This window comes from Anabrus simplex, chromosome 1 (genome assembly GCF_040414725.1).
Source record: "Anabrus simplex isolate iqAnaSimp1 chromosome 1, ASM4041472v1, whole genome shotgun sequence".
Lineage (NCBI taxonomy): Eukaryota > Metazoa > Arthropoda > Insecta > Orthoptera > Tettigoniidae > Anabrus > Anabrus simplex.
Genome location: NC_090265.1, coordinates 1013854907 through 1013874708, shown reverse-complemented (window position 1 = coordinate 1013874708; position 19802 = coordinate 1013854907). Strand labels below are relative to the sequence as shown.

Below are 19802 nucleotides of genomic sequence, written 5' to 3'. Positions count from 1 at the left end.
TAGTGAAAAAGATGCTAGGAGAAGAACCACAGTAATACAGCAATAGGAACGGATATTTATTATGTTCAAGTAGTGTGTGACACATCCTTGCGCATAAGAGATATTGTAACCAGCTGGAGGGGAAGTGTGCATGATGACAGAATTTTTTGCAGAGGTCATAATAAAACCACATTTCGAGAAAGGGTGAATTTTAAGGGATGTCGTTTGGGCGATTCTGGCTATGCAGGCATGTCATATTTATTCCAGTATTAAATTCCAGTACTGTTAAAGAAAAAATTACAACAGAGCCCACATACATACCAGAAATGTAGTTGAAAGATGTTTCGGAGTATGAAAACAACTATTCAGGTGTTTGCTGAAGGGTTTGAATACCCATCTGAAGAACACAAAAATCTGCAGTGTAGCACTTGCTGTGCTACATAACATTTGCTATTGACATGGATGAAGACTTCATTGATGATCCTATAAATATTCCAGAAGAACGTGTTATAGCCAGAGCTTGCAATTTCCCAGGTAATGCTGTCATTACAAATGTTTGATTTATGCAGTCTTCTTTTAACTTAGAAATATACAAAAAAATACATTTACAGTTGTTTTAGCAGGCAGTTTCTTTAAAAGGAGAATCTCCAATTTTACATCATGTGTTTTTCCTTCTGCTGTCCTTCCTCCTCCAAATTTTTCATACTTGCTTGATTTTGTTCCATCCTTATTTCCATCTCCTGCATCAAATTCATTTTTAATGAACGTCATTTTGCTTGCTGCCTCTCTGCTGATCTCTCCTCTGCAACCTTTTTAAGACATAGCTTGTAATTTTCACTTTTCTCAAACAGACACCTGAAAAGTTTGCCTAAATCCAAGCGGTAATTGGCACAGCAGACTGACGTATCTGTCTTCACAATGTATAGATCAGCAAAAAAAAAAAAAAGAAGCTAAATCTTTATCCATATAAATTTTTGTCATGCTGGAGTTGAAGCTGACAGACAGAGAAGATTTTTTATTGTGAGTGGTTTCAGTCGTTGGTTAATATGTGGAAAGGAAGTGTTAGAACACTTTTTTTACTGATGAAGCTTGGTTTCATTTAACTGCTTACATAAAGAGTCAAAATACCCAACTCTGGACATCTGAAAATCCACATGCAATTCATGAAACATAACTTCATTCTCAAGAGATTGAGCTGGGCTGAGTGGCTAAGACGGTTGAGGCGCCGGCCTTCTGACTCCAACTTGGCAGGTTCAATCTTGGCTCAGTCTGATGGTATTTGAAGGTGCTCAGATACGTCAGCCTTGTGTCGGTAGATTTACTGGCACATTAAAGAACTCCTGTGGGACTAAATTCCAGCAAATTCCCGAAAACTGTAAAATTAGTTAGTGCGACATAAAGCCAGTAACATTAGTATCATCAAAAGATTGACTTGTGGATTGCAATCTCATGTTCACAAATTATTGGGCCAATATTTTTTATCAGCATGGTAGATTCAATAGTTAACTGTAATGAAATCTTGCACCCATTCATTATGGAACTGAATGAAACAGAAATGATGGGCTCATTCTTCCAACAGCTCATACCTCCAATCGCTCCCGGCAATTTTTAAGTGATATATTCAGGGAACAAATAATTTCATGAGGGCTCTGGCCACCACATATTCCCGAACTGTCACCACCTGACTCTTTATTCTGTGGGTGCTGCCAAGTCCTCAGTTTACTAATCTACTCCTTGAACAATTGAGGGGTTAAAGTACCTATAACAAATTTAGTGAACTCTGTGCGTAGTGAAACATTGGTGAAAGTTTTTGATAATAAGTGCAAATGCATTGCCCTATGCTTGGAACTTCATGGTAAACATTTTCAACATCTGCTGTGAACCTGGTAAGTCTAAAACAATCATTAGGCGTACAGTTCACTCCTTTTCAAGTTGCTTTGTTATTTACTTTGTTAACAGTCTCTCTTTGTGAATTACATTTTTACAGAACCATTGTGCTTTGAATCTCTTGATTCAGTGTTTTGCACAATCTCTTGAGTTGTGTGCTTGCATCCGACCCTGACCCGACATTGCTGCCACCCAAACTGTGCACTCAAATAGGCCACAGCTGCACTGCTTGCTGCGGAGATTCATTTCTAACACACTAAAAGCTTTCTTCAGTTGACCCATTTATTTCTGGGATAGGCAGAGCCACCCAGACTTGTTCTTGGTTTTGGCTTGGGATTTAAGACCAGATGCCCTTCCTGATGCTGCATGATTCTTGGGATGAAAATATCGACCAGGATTTGTTTAACAACCCAGCATAGCATTAATAAGTTTCTGCTTTCTTTTTACTGCACACTTACTTACTGTAGCTGTTTCTTTCTCTTGCACCTTCCCTTGCATTCCACAGGCGTTGGCTTTTCTTTTCCGACAGAGGAGGTTGATGAGGTATTTTCTTCAACAATACCATTCATACCATTACTTCCGATCTCCTGAGCTCCCTCCAGTGTCCCTGGGCATGTCAGGAGTATGGGAAGAATCTTTCTCACCATTCAGTACTATCTGGCACTGCGAAGTCATTAAAATAGTATTAACTAATCTCTTGAGAAAAGAGAGAGAGTGTGTGTGAGTGTGTGTGTGTGTGTGTGTGTGTGTGTGTGCGTGCGTGCGTGCGTGCGTGCGTGCGTGCGTGCGTGCGTGCGTGCGTGCGTGTGTGTGTGTGTGTGTGAGCAAAGGAAGTAACCTACCTTAGGAAGTGGACCGTTGCTGTTGAACTCATCATTATCCTCTTGGAACTTCAGAGGTATCATTTCCACAACCTCAAGAACTTCTTTACTGGAACTGGGAGGTTTTGGCCCAACCCATTTGGGATGCAGCATGGGAATGCTCTACATGGTTCTCTTTGCCTCTAGCTTTATGCATCACCACTGCTGTTTCAGTTTGGCCAGACATCTTTTACGTTGGTTGAGCTCCGTGAATCTTCAGATAAAACAGAACAGATATGAAAGTAAAAAAAATTATAATGATGAAGGTTCAGAAACCACAGTAATGTGGTACATGGTTATGAGAATCAAATTCATACTGACCTTTCCCCCTGGGACATTCTGTACATATATTAACATTTTCAACACCATGCCGGTATAGGATACTACCTGCTCTTTTCCTGATAATGGACGGTGCCTGTATGTCTTACGGGCATGAATTTTTGTGTATATGCAGCTGCACATATCCTGTACAGTTCTTGTCCCTTGCTGGGAAATAGTAGTTTATCTAATGTCCACTAGAATGCAGCAGTTATCAGGAAGGTCAAACTCAAACGATAATAAGGGTCGTTTCTCCTTGCCATGACCCTTACTGAAGCACTCGATGTTCTGTGTGCTGCTCGCCAAATTTGTCATTCTGTCAGCTGTGTTACTGTATAAAAATGTCCTCATGCCAGCTCAGTGTAGTGATATCTGGATATTTTATCAGGAGAGGCGGGTTCATAAATAGCTGCTTACAAACAAGATAAGATATCAAGTACTGTATTTAATCGCACATTAGACCCCTTTTTTCCCCACTTTTATAGCCAAAAATAGTAAAAGGGGGTCCAATATGCGATAACGTCAAATTTTGTGCAGCAAACGCATGACTTCTAGTCTATAAAGAGCTATATTTTGTACATGTAAACATTCTAAACTATTCTTTAACAAACATATGAATGTATTTGAGTTATACTGGCTATTTTAGTCGGAAGGCAGTATTTCTAAATGTAAAAAGGCAATAAATGGTGAACATGACTTTTAGGCCTACATATAAAGTAAATATAGTCCATTTTGTTACCGGTACTCATATCACCTTATTCGTCACATCTAATTAATTCCTCTGATGAGGTTGACGTCAGGAAGGGCATATGGTCGTAAAAACTCGCTTCGAAGATTCACCTCACTTCTTACTCGACCCCGTAGAGGAAAAGGATAAGGGTATCGTATTATCATATTATGCAATATTGATACAAAAAAACTTAATGGCCAGTCATTTGTCTCTGTCAGTTGAGCAGTAGGCCTACCACACAGTAAACCTGATCACTGCTTTCATTTGAATTATCGTCTTGCACCGCCAACTTTCCTGCTACTAGCATGTCGTCATCATCTTCACTGCCATCTCGTCAGCTGCCTCAGCCACGCACTGCAATCGAGAGCATACAAGATCCCATCTTTTTGAACCTTTTAAAAATAGTTTTGTTCCTGACTATAGAGTCTAAACAGTGTAAATTTATTTCCAAATGGTTTCTGGAGATGGTCTCTGATATTCCCAGTTGGTGTATGTGTAGCAGAAGTCACTCCTTCCGAATAAAGCCGTGCTGTAGAAGGCATGCCAAACCACCAGCCGATAACTAGCGTATGATACGAGTTGTACTTCTGAATGTAATACATAGTGACAGGAAGCATTCTTTTGATAACTGCAGCTGTTGAAAGCCAGGGCCTTATTTTTAAGTATATTTCATGATTATTCTCTACATTTATCACATCAGGATTTACATAAACAGCTTTACATGAGATAAGGGAGATCGCATTGTTTAGGTTAAGTATGCTATCACCCGGATAGTGCCAAAAGTTCCACGACGGAATGAATAAAAATTAATAACAGGGAAGTTTGCCGCATTTATGGATATCTACAGGTGTGGTGGTAATGTGTTTTATTATCATAATGTTTAATTTCGTACATTCATTGTCTCCATTTTTTTTATTGACGCATACCCTAGTATGTTTTGTTTGGCATCTCCAAAAACCATTTAAAGTACGTAGGGACATAAAAGTATTGTTATTATTTGTTAGGTACGTTGGCGAGTAAAACAATCATTATAATTGGATAGCTTTCATCACGTTTTAAACTTACTTCTCTCCAAAAAATACCTATATCGGCCCAAGTTACGACATTTTTTGCGATAATTTAATAACTGTGATTATAATGGATCGTAGTCTTACTAATTAATGCCAGGGAAGCGTGTGAAAGAAATCAGAGGACCGTGGTAGGTACAAAACAAGTAAAAATATTTGTCGAGTTTTAATAAATGAATATATTGTAGTATTGCAAAAAACATTTACGAAGAAGTAAGACCAAAAAAGGAAAAATTGGAACACCAAGAAAAGAGAAATGTCAGTACACAACTGGTTATGTTTTCTTTTGTTTTGAGCCACCAAATATTTGTTGAAAAATATGGATTTCAGAGGATAAATGCAAAATCGAATACAAATGACACCAAAGTATTAATGCCCAAAAAGTCTGAAAGGAAAAAGCAAACCCGAATGGGGAAAAAGACAGGGATGAGGAAGGCGAAAAAGGGGCGTGCAGCTCAACCGGCAAGAGAAAATGGAAGAGAATAAAATGGGATTAAGCACTAAAAAGAACTAAGAGGGGAAACACCAAGGATGGATAGAACGTTCCACCGAGTCAGTCACTGCGTTTTCAGCCACTCTAGATCTTCATGATAAAACACTGTTGCCATGGCACAGGCAAAAGAATTCAAAGTTTTTAAATGGCCAGGCGAAAATACCATAAGGGCCTGAAGGGCCGCTGAAAAGAGATTAAAATTTGGGTAACATTCTTAACTTTTAGAAAGAGTTCCAGTTAAAACCAGCGTGACCAACATGCTGCGAAGAAAGCAATTAAGAACCTCCACAGACCAGCACAGTCGAGTCACGGACTGATGAGTTTGGGTAAAATGAGAGTTTATATAGCAGAGAGAGTTGGCGTGTGGAACATACTGGAAGTATCACGAGTTGTAGACTGGCAGGTGTGACATGGTGATGTGATGTAACAAGCGGCCTGGAGCAAGTTGGTGCTTACCAGTACAGCAGCTGACGCCGAGAGGAGATGGCTGGGAGAACCAGTGAACAAGGTATGTCCAAATACGAGCGTGTCGTAGACAGTAGTAGCATGGGAGGGTACATTGCATATTAAACGATCACTTCCTTAATGATCTCACCTGCTATATAACTAGCAACAACCGTGAATATTTCTCAACTGAAGTAAATTTGTTTCCTCATCCTGAGGTGGTGCAGCTCTTTTTACACACACTCCCAGCGGAGGGGAGTTACACGTACCGTTTTTTACCGCATATCAACTTTCCTGCCATTCGTAAATCTCTAGCAGTACGGTACCGGGAATCGAACTCAGACTCCCGAGAACGGCAACTAATTGTGCTAACTATTACGCTGGCAGACTTTATTAACTACAAAACACAGTTATATAGCATGACTGATGCATGTTTGCAATTCGCGGGTTGGACACAAAGCTATTCACCTATTTGTGCGACGTCATCAGAGCTACAGTAGGCGTACGCTACGGAGGTGGACATTTCTTAACTACGAAACACAGATGTACCGCATGACTTCGATGCATGTTTTTATTGTGTAGGTCGTACGGATGAAACTATTTACAAATTTGTACGATGCCATCAGAGCTGTAATAAGACTTGTACTTGCTTCGAAGCGGAATCGTTGTTCTTCTCTGACGAATTACGTTGGGGTTGTATGCGAGGTTTATTTTTTTCATTTTCTTCATCTCGAAAAGCCAGGGGAGGTCTAATACACAAGTAAATACGGTAGTAATTCAGGTAAGATTTTTATTTATTACCGTATATCACGTTCTAACGCAAGTTTTTAACTGCATTATTTTACTCCTAATACAAATTATAGAATTACTTCACCTACGGAAACTTGGATTTTATTTATTTATTTATTTTGTATTTATTTTTTTAGACAAAGGAAAGCAGGCTGGATGATTCACCTGTTCTGCAAATATCTGGTAGATGGTGGTGCACGTAGTGCAAGTTTGGACTTTGTATAGGCTGATGTTTTCAGGACTAGCATACCAAAACAAACTATTCCTAAATAGGTAAACTTTGTATTTCAGTTGATTTTTTATTTTATTTTATAATAGGAAAAGACTAGGAGTGGGAAAGAAGTTCCTTAATTAAGGTACAGCCCCAGCATTTGACTGGTCTGAAAATGGGAAACCACAGAAAACCAGAGCTGCTGACAGTGCGGTTCGATCTATTTCAATTGTAATCGTATTTATTTTTGGCTTATGTAGCCATATTAAATTATCGTTATAAGTGTTGTCAGGCAACTTGAAGTCATCCCATGATGCCTGCATCAGTTTAGTAGTAATCTTATATTAATATATTTATATATTTATTGAAGTGTAAATACATTTAATTTGGTCCATTGCAACTGCAGTTTCCTTACACATACATATCTGTTATATTGCTGTATTTTATTATTTGTCTCTCTAAATACTTATCATACATATGATCATTGCGTTTTACAAGTGCAAATTACACTGGCCTGCAAAATAACTTTTTTTGTGCGGTAAAAACGAAACTAGGTGGGTTTTGTGAATTTCTTAACGCAGAATTCGAGAAAAAAATTAGTTTTGGCGAATCACGTCTGGTTTGGTGGCAATTTTACGAAATATTATTGTGTTCTTACGTAAAATTGTTGATACTTAGTATTGATTAAATGTGATGTATTAATGTAAATTTCAGCTTGCAAAACGTAATCATATTTTTCATGCATTGAATACACATAAATGCTGCTTTGTAAGCAAGTAGATAGTATATATTATATTTTTAATGTATATTGAAGTTCGTGAAACTGAAGCATAAAGCGCCTATTGAGTTTCGACTGTACAGTTGCTTTTAAATTAATTAAACCGTACCTTAAATAAAAATTACATGATCATACATAGTTTTGTTACTTACATTATGTGCAGGTTAGATTCACACCTCCGTCTTTTCCCGTTTTCCGTGGAATTTCCGGGTTTTTGAAGTTCTTGAATGATCTTTAGAAGGGCCGTCTCGTGCAATCGACCAACAGTAATCGGCCATCATATTCACATCCCAACGTCCCTGATAGCGTCATTCTGCATCTTTGAGATCCTGGTGAAACCTTTCACCTTGTTCTTCACTGACAGCTCCTAAATTTAGAGGGAAATAATCCAGATGTGAAGTTAAGAAATGAAACTTAAGGCTCATATTACAATTGAGTTCCTTAAACTTTACCAACATTTTCCTTACAATTTCTTTGTATTGAAGGTCCTTAATGTTGCCAAGGAATTTAGTCACTACATCTTTGAATGCGTTCCATGCCTCTTTCTCAATTTTGGTCATCGTGTCTGTGAAAATTTTATCCTTCATCTGTTTACGAATCTGTGGTCCATCAAATACACCTTCCTTGATATTTGCATCCAATAATGAGGGAAATTTAGTAGATAAATATTGGAAGCATAGGCTACTTTTATCTAATGCCTCGACATACAGTTTCATCAATCCAAATTTGATGTGCAAGAGTGGAAGTAGAATTTTTTCACGGTCAATAAGACTTACATTCAAGACATTTTTGGATTCTGGTTGTAGTTGTTTCCTTTCTGTCCAATTCACTGTATCCCAATGTTTATCCCGTGCCCTGCTATCCCATTCGCATAGGAAACAGGGAAATTTTGTATAGCCTTTTTGTTGTCCCAGCAACAATCCAATGATCTTCAAATCACTGCAATTTTGCCACCCATGCTCATGATATTTAATTTTTTCAAGCACCAACTTTAAGGTCTCGTATGTTTCAGCCATTTTTGTGGAGTGTGCAAGTGGACGGATGCCAGAACATTTGTATTATGAAGCAAAACAGCCTTTAAACTTATTTTCGAAGAGTCAATAAAAACACGCCAGTTACTAGGATCATACTCTTTCTCTCCCAATCGACGTAGAAGATTTGAAACATCCGTGCAAAATACAAGTTCATGTTCTTGAGAATAATACTTTCGGACTGTTATCTTTGAAAGGAAACTGCTTTATCAATCCATCATAAATATTGCATAAGGGCTGGGGCTTTTAATATATCTGATTATTCAAGTGGTCTAAGATGAAAGACACACTCTCAACTGTCTTATCTTCAATCCTACATACCTCGCGGTCTATCGCGTATCTGGGGGAGTTTGTTATGAATTTACCAGGAAATCCCCAACTACAAAATGAAAATTTATACAGCAAAAAACCTATAATAAAATGCAAACAATAACAAATCAAATCACATAATTGTATTCTAAAAAAAGTTGCGTGAGAACATCTCTCAACATTACATATAACGAATTCATGCAGATACTAAAACACTGAATTGCGTCAAAACTAGACGTGATAGGAAAAAAATAGCATCATTTTCGGAAACAGGGCAGCGATTTCCATAAGAATTACGTATTTTCTATTTTACCGCAAAATCATGTTGGCTAGTGTTATCAGTGTAACTGGAATGTTAGTTCCTGAGAATGCATTATACATGTATTAATTGCCAATAACAAATTAATTTTCTATTTATGTCCTTTTCCTTTTTTCAGAGACCTCAAGTGCCTGTGCAGACTTTTACAATAATGCCCCAGTCACCTACATTATTGCGTTTAGCCTATCAGGGAATGTATTGCTTGGAAATAAGGTTACGTGGCTGTGGATTGGTGAGCCTCCGTGATGGAGCATACAGTCGTTTTGATCGGAGCAATGTTGTTGAAGAATTTACTCCCACTCAGGGACTTAAGGTAAGAGAGACTTATTTGATACTATGACAGTCTTATGACTTCTCCCAAGATATATCTTAATTTTCTTTCCTTTATAAATTCAGCAAAAATTTGTTTATTTATGGGGTCAGACAAAAATTACTTCTTAAGCAGAAGAGCACCTTAGGTTGGAATTTCATCCCGGCTTTGTTAACATTTACAACTTCATCTGCTATCTGAATTATGTGGCATTGGAAGGTTTACAAAGTCAGTTCAATTCTATATTACGGTATAACCCTGATTTTGCATGACCTCGATTTAACGTAAACCCACATTTAACAGAAGAAATTTCCAGTCCCGAAAATTATTCCATAAGAACAATACTATTTTATATTAGATTTAACGTAATTCTCAATAGGACAAAACCCGCATTTGGCATTAAAGAAATGTTAAAATTCTCAAATATTTACGTCTATTCATAGGGACCTGAAAAATGAGCATCTATTTGTTTCAAAATTAGTATATATTTTTTTCCAAAATGAGCATCTATTTACAAAGTTAAAATAATCACACGGTATTATTAATTTTAACGATTCCTAGTTTATGAAGTGCAATTATTGTCCTTGGTTCACACAAAATACAAATTCATTGTTCAAACGAAAGCATTGTCAGTACTTCGGCATTGCTTTTTTTCAAATTGCACCGTCTGTCTGTAACCTCTCTGTTGTAATGAGACAACATGTGCTCGCTATCTACATTGTTCGTTTGTTCGTTGGGGTCCACAACAATTTAGCAAATATGCTGAACTCTGTCTGAACTGCAGTTAATGCAAGGACTAGCAATGCAAGCATGATATCACATTTTTCACTTTCTTTCATCTGGGTTTGAATTGCATGTTTCAAAGAACAGTAACCAGACCAGATATCATTTCGTGAGAGATCTGTTAATCCAAACAATTTCTCATGCTCATCTAATTTATCAGTGTTATTCAAAATTATATGTTTTGGATACAAAGCTTGAGAAATTGACACAAAATGCTTATGGTTGGGGTCTTTACCTTTCAATGTGGCTAGCTTGCACTGTGAAGAATGAGCAGCTTTGACAAATGTGTCTTTACATGCAGCCTGCTCTAGAGGAGTGAGCTTAATCAAAGCATCATTAGTTGCCGCAGAAAAATTCCCCTCACAAATTAAGGTAAAACTGGCGTCAAGGTTATGCAGTTTGGGATAAAAGAGATGAGAGGTAGGATACAGAGACCCTTCAAGTTCAGTAAGGAGGTCAACCGATCCAGCTGCATGATCTGTGACAAAAACCATGTGGGAGGGAAGCCTGATCAGTCAGGTACTTAATACCACAGTTGTTGATGTCGTTCTGTCAGACATCTTGAAAAATGTAACAGCATCAGTAAAGTAAAGAAATGGCATATGGCTTTTAGTGCCGGGAGTGTCTGAGGACAAGTTCGGCTCGCCAGTTGCAGGTCTTTTGAGTTGACCCCCGTGGGCGACCTGCGCACCGTGATGAGGATGAAATGATGATGAAGACGGCACATACACCCAGGCCCGTGCCAACTGAATTAACCATTATGGTTAAAATTCCCGACCCTGCCGGGAATTGAATCCGGGTCCCCTGTGACCAAAGGCCAGGCACGCTAACCATTTAGCCATGGAGCCGGACATCAGTAAAGTAAACACTCGAATAGAAGACAGCCTGAAACCAGCTGTTCCATCGGGTTATGTCAGATGCAGAAAAAAGCTTTGCTTCGTTTGAAGCACCATACTTTGATGTTAAGAATTGTAAATAAATATATTTTTGCTTTCTTGTGTTCAAAACTGCAGACTTTACCATCGCAACCACATGATTTAAATCTGTCGTCACTGCGACCCAACTATTGCCAACCAAGCTGATCTTATGTGTCCAGCACTGTACATGCATTAAATGATCCCCTATGACCACACTTAATGTTTCATAACACTGGGTCATGTATGGGGTACTGTCACTAACAAACACTTTAATTGCATCATACGGTACACTGTAACTGCGCAGAGCTTCTAAAACAGCATGAGAACAGTTTGTAGCATTTCATGCACCAAGATAGTTCACAGAAACAATGTGCAGCACTCTTTTCTATCCGGCTGGGACTTGGAATATGATGATAAAAACACAACGGCCCATTCTGTCTGTAGTTTCATCACAGAGTATGTTGATGTTCTTCCCCACTAGAGGCTCTGCTGTTCTTTTCTGGTGGTCAGATGCAACTTCTGGAAAGGAAGAAAAACCTCAAATTATAACAAAATAATTAAAAATTACTGGACCAATTGGGTACGGGTAAGATAGTTCGATATGAAAATCGCACTCAAATTTGGTATCCTTCAATTTTGCACGTGGTTTCGATGTCGTAATACCTAAACCGTACCCGATCAATGAAATCAAAACTTACCTGGTAAATATACTTCAGCTTGCATCCGGGAGATAGTAGGTTCGAATCCCACTATCGGCAGCCCTGAAAATGGTTTTCCGTGGTTTCCCATTTTCACACCAGGCAAATGCTGGGGCTGTACCTTAATTAAGGCCACGGTCGCTTCCTTCCAACTCCTAGGCCTTTCCTATCCCATCGTCGCCATAAGACCTATCTGTGTCGGTGCGACGTAAAGCCCCTAGCAAAAAAAAAAATATATATATACTTCACGTAGTGTTCTCACACATGGCAGCTCTTCATTTGAAAACTCTGTAATCCAGGCTCTTAGCTCTTTGCTTTCCAGCTTTTCCAGAGGTATATTTGCTTTGGCAAGTACTTCAGCTGTGCGTTTCGAGAAGTTATCTCTGGGAATTTTTCGTCGTTTACAACTATCTAACTGTGTAAGCTCAGAAGATTGCTTTCTTTGAGATGTACTAGCAGCAGGGGTTGAACTTTCGTTATCGTGTCGCTTACCCACGTGTTTTTCAGATTTAACATGTTCCACACTGATGTCTTTTTTTTTCTCACCCAACTCGGCAATTACAATAGTTGCAAAACACTGTTGCTGAATCTGTGGCATATAAACCATCCTTTGCATATTGCTGAGCCCTTTTGTGCGTAGTTTTTGTCATGCGCCCCATAACTTAAACGATCGCTTGACTTTCTACTCTTCACTAGTTTCAATTTTGAACAACAAGAAAACGACGGTGCATCTATCTCGTTATTTCCGTGACACTCGATTTTCATTTTGATAATAATCGATACAGATCTTATTCCCCTTGCTATTCCCATTGTAAATATCGATTAAAGTCAGCAAGCAGCAATCGATCAGCTACTTTTCTTCATTGATCGGAACGGTCGAAAGATTTATGCCTCATATTTTGAGTATTTCTGACGATTTTGCCGGAATACAGTAAAAGTCCGTTATAGCAAGAATTCATAACAGCGGAAGATTTACTCGCTATAGCAGATTGTCGTTATATCCGATTTTTTAAAAGTCAGGAAAACCCCCATACACATTAAAATCAGTATGAAATGGCAATCAGTTTGTTCAATATTTGCGTTTTGACGGATAATATCCACACTACGGCTTACTTATTTGTTTTTTTCGAAATCCGATACTACATAAAAGTATGTGTTTAATTTCATTCTGAAAGAAATGTATTACCAACTTTCTCCGAATCCAAAAATTTTAATCATGCTTAAAAAGAACTTTGTAAAATCATATGAATGTCTTTCTTATACAGTATACATTTTTAGACTATTTGTAGACGCCGAATGCTGGCTTTAGTTATGCCGTACTTTTTTCCAGCTGTACAATTATGCTTTATTTCAGCGGGTTTAATAACTAGGGAGCGGATTTTTATGTGCTAAAAATGTGAAAAATATTTATTTTTTATGTGCTGAAAAACTTTAAAATATGTGATAAAAAAATTGAAATTATTTTCCTTTAAATATCCCATAACTACTCGCGCTCAAGAAGTAAATAAGTATAATGTTTTGTATTAGAATATGGTGCTACCAAACGTGCTCCTTACGGCAAAATGGTGTCTGTGTATGGAAACGTGCTGTATGGTATATTAATTTTTGATATGCCAGAGTAGATATTATGAATGGTTATTTTTTTAAAGGTAATGTTTTGTTTAAATATGGCAAAAGCAACCTATCATCTTTGAAAAAATAGTACCAGTTCGTACTCACCAATCACATGCTGGAATATTAGTTGCTAGAAGTAGTCTCAGAATTGCAGTGAACAACAAAGGTCATCTCCAAATTGTCCATCACAAATGCATGCCGATTATCTCTAAAGAACGCCTTATACTGCGAAAACGATCGTTCCACATCACGGGAAGTCAGACGAGCATAGTTAAAGAGAGGAATGTCACCAAAAATAACGCCATCAATTTCGCCAACATGAGCACCTTCTAATACATTAGAAATTTGGCACATTGTTTGAAATCCTCTGTTTTTCCTCAAAAAATTTTGATATTTGACCTTTAACAGTCCCTGTACCTGCGAAGCCAGGAGTGAATCTAATTTATTTTCAACAGCGCGCACTTCCTTCACTGTTTCGGACAACAGGTTAGTGGATTTTTCAAGTATGTCTATAGTTTTACACAAGAAGCTTAGATTGGCAGATATAAACGCCAATCATTTTTCAAAGACCTGTCTTTTAGTATCTCTTGAAGAATCTCAATTGACGACGCGTCGTTTTTATCTAGCACATTCACAACGGATGCAACACTTTTGAAATTGTCTGCATAGTATACCACAGCGCTAAGCCAGGTACCCCACCGCGTAACAATAGGCAGAGGAGGAAGCACAAGATCCGGGTTTTTCTCTTTAAAGGGATCGATTCTTGATGGTGCTTTTATGAAGACTTTTTTGCCATTAGACACTAATTTATCCACTTGAGGATACTGAGCCCGCACAGTTTCAAATAACCTGTGTAGAGCATGAACAACGCAAGTTACGTGTATCATTTTCGGAAAGCTCACAGAAAGGCCTTCGGCTGCCTTTTTCATGTAAGCTGCACTGTCAGTAAGGAAAAGCAATACATGGTCGTATTTTACACCTTTTGGCCAAAGTAAATGCATGGCTTCATTGAATAACCTAGCTACAGTGACATGGTTTGCAGCAAGCATTTCTTTACATCCTAGCAAATAAGAATGTTCGCAAGCAGTTTTGTCATTCTTCAACACACCAACTATAACATTTCCTACTTTTCTGCCACTTGAATAAGTGGTTTCGTCAATGCTCACCCACAGTTTTTCGCTATCACATACTGCCCGAATTCTCTGTAAAGTTTCTTTGTAACATTTTCGGAGATAGTTTTTCCTTACTGTGGATTCGTCTAGAGGCTCAAAATTAGTGTACTTTGTTAGGAAATTTCTCAGTCCCGGATTATTTATTTTACCAAGAGGAATGTAGGCTCAAACAAATGCTCTGCACACATCTAAATCATACTGGGAATATTTAGATGGGCCTGCATTTGAAGTAGCTGGTTCAGCTATTAGTAATTGTCGCGAACGCACACGCTAAGCAGCCGCGGTATGCTTATTTCCAGACAAATGCTGGATTACTTGAGAACGTTGATCTGCACTTACTGTATTACCACACGGTTGGCAAAATAATACTTTTCCATTGGTAGGTAAAATGCTTTTAAATTCCACTACATATTGTTGAAGACGTGACCTTGTACTCGACTTCTCTTCTGGCTTTATTTTGCAGGTTACGACACACGCATTTACGGTGAATCACTGTTTCATTAAAAAGAATAGCAGCGGACACTGAAGGGAATATTTCTTACAAATCCATACAAAATCACACGACCACGGGAATGATATATGGACCCGAACAGCTAACCTTACTCTTAGGAGTGATGAAATTCCACTACCTAATGGTGGGGCAATATTCTTCCGAGTCTCCCATGTCGTAACGGAATTACGTCACCTTATCTCTCCGTGATTGCCTTTCGCTGATATTCTATAAACAAAACCCGAGAGGGCTGACTCATAAAGAGTTGGAATGGCATCATGCAAGGAAACATCTTGTGCAGCAAATCAATCACTGTCTAAATGTAACGACGTAGCCAGTGACAGCAAGTTTTAGAACTTATGGAGGGAAGTCCATAAATAGCCGAAACATCCAGATACATTATGTTAAATACACTCTTAAAACAATACCATAATCGTAAAATGAAAATATAAGCATTGTTTTATAACACAGAAGCATTTTAAATTTTAATGATCAACAAATATTGCCGATTTATGTGCTTATTATAGATTTTCGTAAAATATGTATTTACATAAAATTAATGTGAAAATATGTGTTTTTATGTGAAATAAGATTCAGTTTTTACACTTGGGGATGCACAATAGGAATAATGAACTTCGTAAAAAAAATATGTAATTACATAAGAATCTGCTCCCTGTTAATAACCATTAACTTAAAATTGGCATCATAATATCGAAGGGAACTCATTGAAAATTTGCTTGCAATACACATTCCACGCGTCTCTACAATACGACGATCTATCAGGAAAATATTCTTGCTTACTATAAAACTGTTACTTTCACTCAGCGTCAGATATAACTGGCTGCTGTTACACGCACGTCTTGCTTGCTGGATTCGGCCAACTTTAGCGGCCAGCGATGTATAGACCTTAATCGTGAACTTTGAAAGTCAACGAATGAGTTTATTGAGCCACAGTATCGCAATTCCGCCCTTGCATATTTGTGCACATAACTCGCAATTTCATCTTCGACTTCTTTAAAGTGTCCTTGTTGCGGGCCACTGAATGCATTTTTTGTGCAGTTCGCATTTTTAAGCCATCTTTGTCTTCGCGGTAACGCCGAATATTGGCTTTAGTTAGGCCTATGCCATATTTTTTTGTGGGTGCACAATTATTACACATTTCTGAGTGTTTAATAGCCATTAACTTAAAATTGGCATCATAACATCAACGAGAACTCGTTGAAAATTTGCTGGCAATACCTGTTCCATGTATTTTTACAATACGACGATCCATCCTGAAAATATTCCTGCCATCTATAAAACTTAATTTTACTAAGCGTCAGGTACAGCAGACGCATTATAACTCTGCTACTGAATAGCTGTGGCCTTTCTAAGATTTCGAAGGCTCACATGTTTTGATGCCGTTCTGCAGATTTGAGATCCAGTGACGTTACGCATAGGCACTGTACAACCAGACGCCGCAGCTAGCGGATGTATGATAGAGAGGCGGTCATTTATTGTCAACGAGTTTTGTGTGAGCGCGCGTTGGAGGTGAAAAGAAACAAGCGTGGTTACTGCGGTAGTTGCCAGTGGTGTTCATTACTATCAGGCCGCGAATGCAAAACGACCCTTGTTTTTTCACATGAGATTCTGAGAAAAAAAACGTCTTCTTGGATTCGGAGAAATACGGTATCATTCCAGAGGCTTCTGTGGCAACTAACCGAATATGTATCATGAAAACCTATTTGAAATGCATGTAGAGAAATGATAACCTCCTCGTTAAAAATTGACATGGGAATAGCTTTCTGAAATTTAACTAGACGCAAGAAAATATAAACTGCCCTCTGAAATCAGTGAAGTACTCTGTCATATCTTGAGGTGTATCACATTCTTACTTAATTTCAGTATACGGTATACCATTAAAATTAAGAGATCGTTTACTTCCGCCTTTATTTTTAACGAGTTAACAACTGCTATCGGCCACGTTATTTACGCATTTATTACGAAAACATGTTACCCTCTTTCATTTCAAATTTTCTTTAGTAATACCAGTCGACTGCTGTTCTCTAATCGACTCCAACATCGCCTTCGAATGTCGACAAGAGAGCTTGCAAATGCACATAGCATGAAAATTATACTGTACCAAAGATGATCGATCACATTTTGTGGCAAACGTTTCAGTTTTGTTATTCAAATAATGTCATCTATCCTAACTTAACTCTACTATATGTATGATGAAAACATACCTCAAGCACCAGTAGAGAAATTATAACCTTGTCGCTATAAATTTTCATGATGATAGCCTTTCCGTAATTTAACGGGCGCTAGAAAATATAAACTAACCTCGTAATCAGTGACGCACTCTGCCATATCTTGAGGTGTAGGTCTATCCCGTTCTTTCTCAGTTGCGGTATTTAGCATTAAAATTAAGCGATCGTTTATTCAGCGTTTATCTTTAACAAGTTTACAACAGTTATCGGACATGTTATTTACACATTTATTACAAAAACATGTTCTTTCATTATCTTTGCAGAAGAGCAGTCCACGGCTATTACTAATCGACTCCGACGTTGGCTTCGAATGTCGACGAGGGAGCTCACTAGTGGGCACAGCAAGAAAATGATACTGAAGATGATCAATCGCATGCAGTATAATGACTGGGTGCATAAATATCGGCAACGGAAAAAATCGACGCGCATAATCGCTCGTAATGACGGATGCGTCAATGATAGGGCTCTCGCTGTAACCGAAGGGTAATACACAGTTCAATATAGGAATGTTGAAGGGACGGACAAAAATAATCGTTATGACGGGGTTCTTGTTATATACCGTACACGCTATAGCGGACTACTACTGTATATTGTTTTCACCAGTAAATTAGCACATTTTTGCAGAATTTGCACCAAAATTGCATGTTCATACTAATTTCGCATTTTGGGTCACAATTCGCATTTTGTCGCACTTCTATTTATGCATAAAAATGATGTTATTCCACATTAAAGTTACCGTAGGCTTGGATTCAGTACAAGATTCAGAAATTCGCATTTATCGCAAATGCGATTTTTTAATTTTTTATGTAAAGGTCTATTCGTTTTGGTTATGGGACATTAAGAACCTATGAAAAAGAGGTCATAAGCTTGCTATAGATGATTCAAGGCACAAGAGGAAATTAGTGCTCGGGCACTTTAGAGCTAAAATGAGATGTCGGACTCAGATGCACATCCGACTGCGGCCGCTGTAGCAGAAGAGAACCCCCGTTTTAATGACAGTGTTATTATAACCTTGGAATATTCCTATATTAATCTGTGCAGTATCCTTTGGTTACAATGAGAACCCTTTTACTGATTCATCCATTATTACGGGCAAATCTGGGCGCATTAATTTATATCTGTTATCAGTATTCATACACTGTACCAAATGCAGTATATGACTCTACTCCAGTATTTATATCGTTGCCTACGCTATAATACAAGGCCTTGAAATGCACTCGTGGAAACGGGTTGCTTCCTAGTTCACCATTCAGCCGCTAGGATCGCGGTCTTGCCCCCTTGTATTCGCATGGCCGTATATGTCAATAAGTAAAGTATATCCTAAATAAAAAGAACTGAATGTTTTTGCGAGTATTGACAGTACTTTATTTATAGAGCGGTGCTGCATTGGCTTGGATATGCCATTGAAGTTTCAAAACTTTCCTTCTGAGGGGCTTCTTATCAAGTTTCAAAACTTTCTCTCTTCTACTTGAATGGCTCAAAGTAATGTTATCTAACAGAGGTCTCAGAAATTTTCATAGTAGAAAAAGAGTTGGTTTGTCGCCTTTACACTTTCCACACTTAATTTCACTGTTGAACGTGTCTTTCGAAAGAATAAACGTACACCTTTTAGTAACTCTCTTCGGGACAAGTACTGCGCAGCGGAAGTGACAAATTCCGTCGTTCACTGAAAAAGTGCCACAGACGATTTTCGGTATCTGAGGACTCCTCGATCTTGAAAACGAATAAGACACAATGTTGGACTTTGAGTAGCTGTAGAACAGATATGTTCTAAGCAGCCTTTACAGTCTGTTTTTTCTTTTGCCACACGAACCATAATGTCATTGTATTCCGCTTGGCGTCTTAGGTAGCTGAAGAAGAGCTCGATGGCATAGCTCGTTAGGTTCCTCATCAATGCATAATGCAAATGTATACTTATGAGGTATTTTACGCAGGCCATAGTGGACTGGGTAGTCAAGATCTATGCCTGATACATTTATCTCATGATTCTTTTTTACTTTCTCTGAATGCATTCTAAGTTTCTTAATATATGACAGGAAATCATTAATTAACCAACTGAGGAGTTCATCTTCAGTAACTAAAAGATGATTTTTTTTTTTTTTTTGCTAGTGACTTGACATCGCACCGACACAAGTAGGTATTATGGCGACGATGGGATAGGAAAGGCCTAGGAGTTGGAAGGAAGCGGCCGTGGCCTTAATAGGTACAGCCCCAGCATTTGCCTGGTGTCAAAATGGGAAACCACGGAAAACCATCTTCAGGGCTGCCGACAGTGGGATTCGAACCCACTATCTCCCGCATGCAAGCTCACAGCCGTGCGCCCCTAACCGTACGACCAACTCGCCCGGTTAAAA

The 19802-nt window shown here is 38.3% G+C and overlaps 1 protein-coding gene across 1 annotated transcript in view; it reads left to right on the top strand.

Annotated features, from left to right (window-relative positions):
- MED14 (mediator complex subunit 14) overlaps positions 1–19802 on the top strand; it is a 286657-nt gene that overhangs the window by 194865 nt on the left and 71990 nt on the right. Inside the window, exon 19 of the mRNA XM_068225329.1 lies at positions 9334–9528. Coding sequence (XP_068081430.1) covers positions 9334–9528 — 195 coding nt within the window. The remainder of the gene's footprint in view (positions 1–9333; positions 9529–19802) is intronic.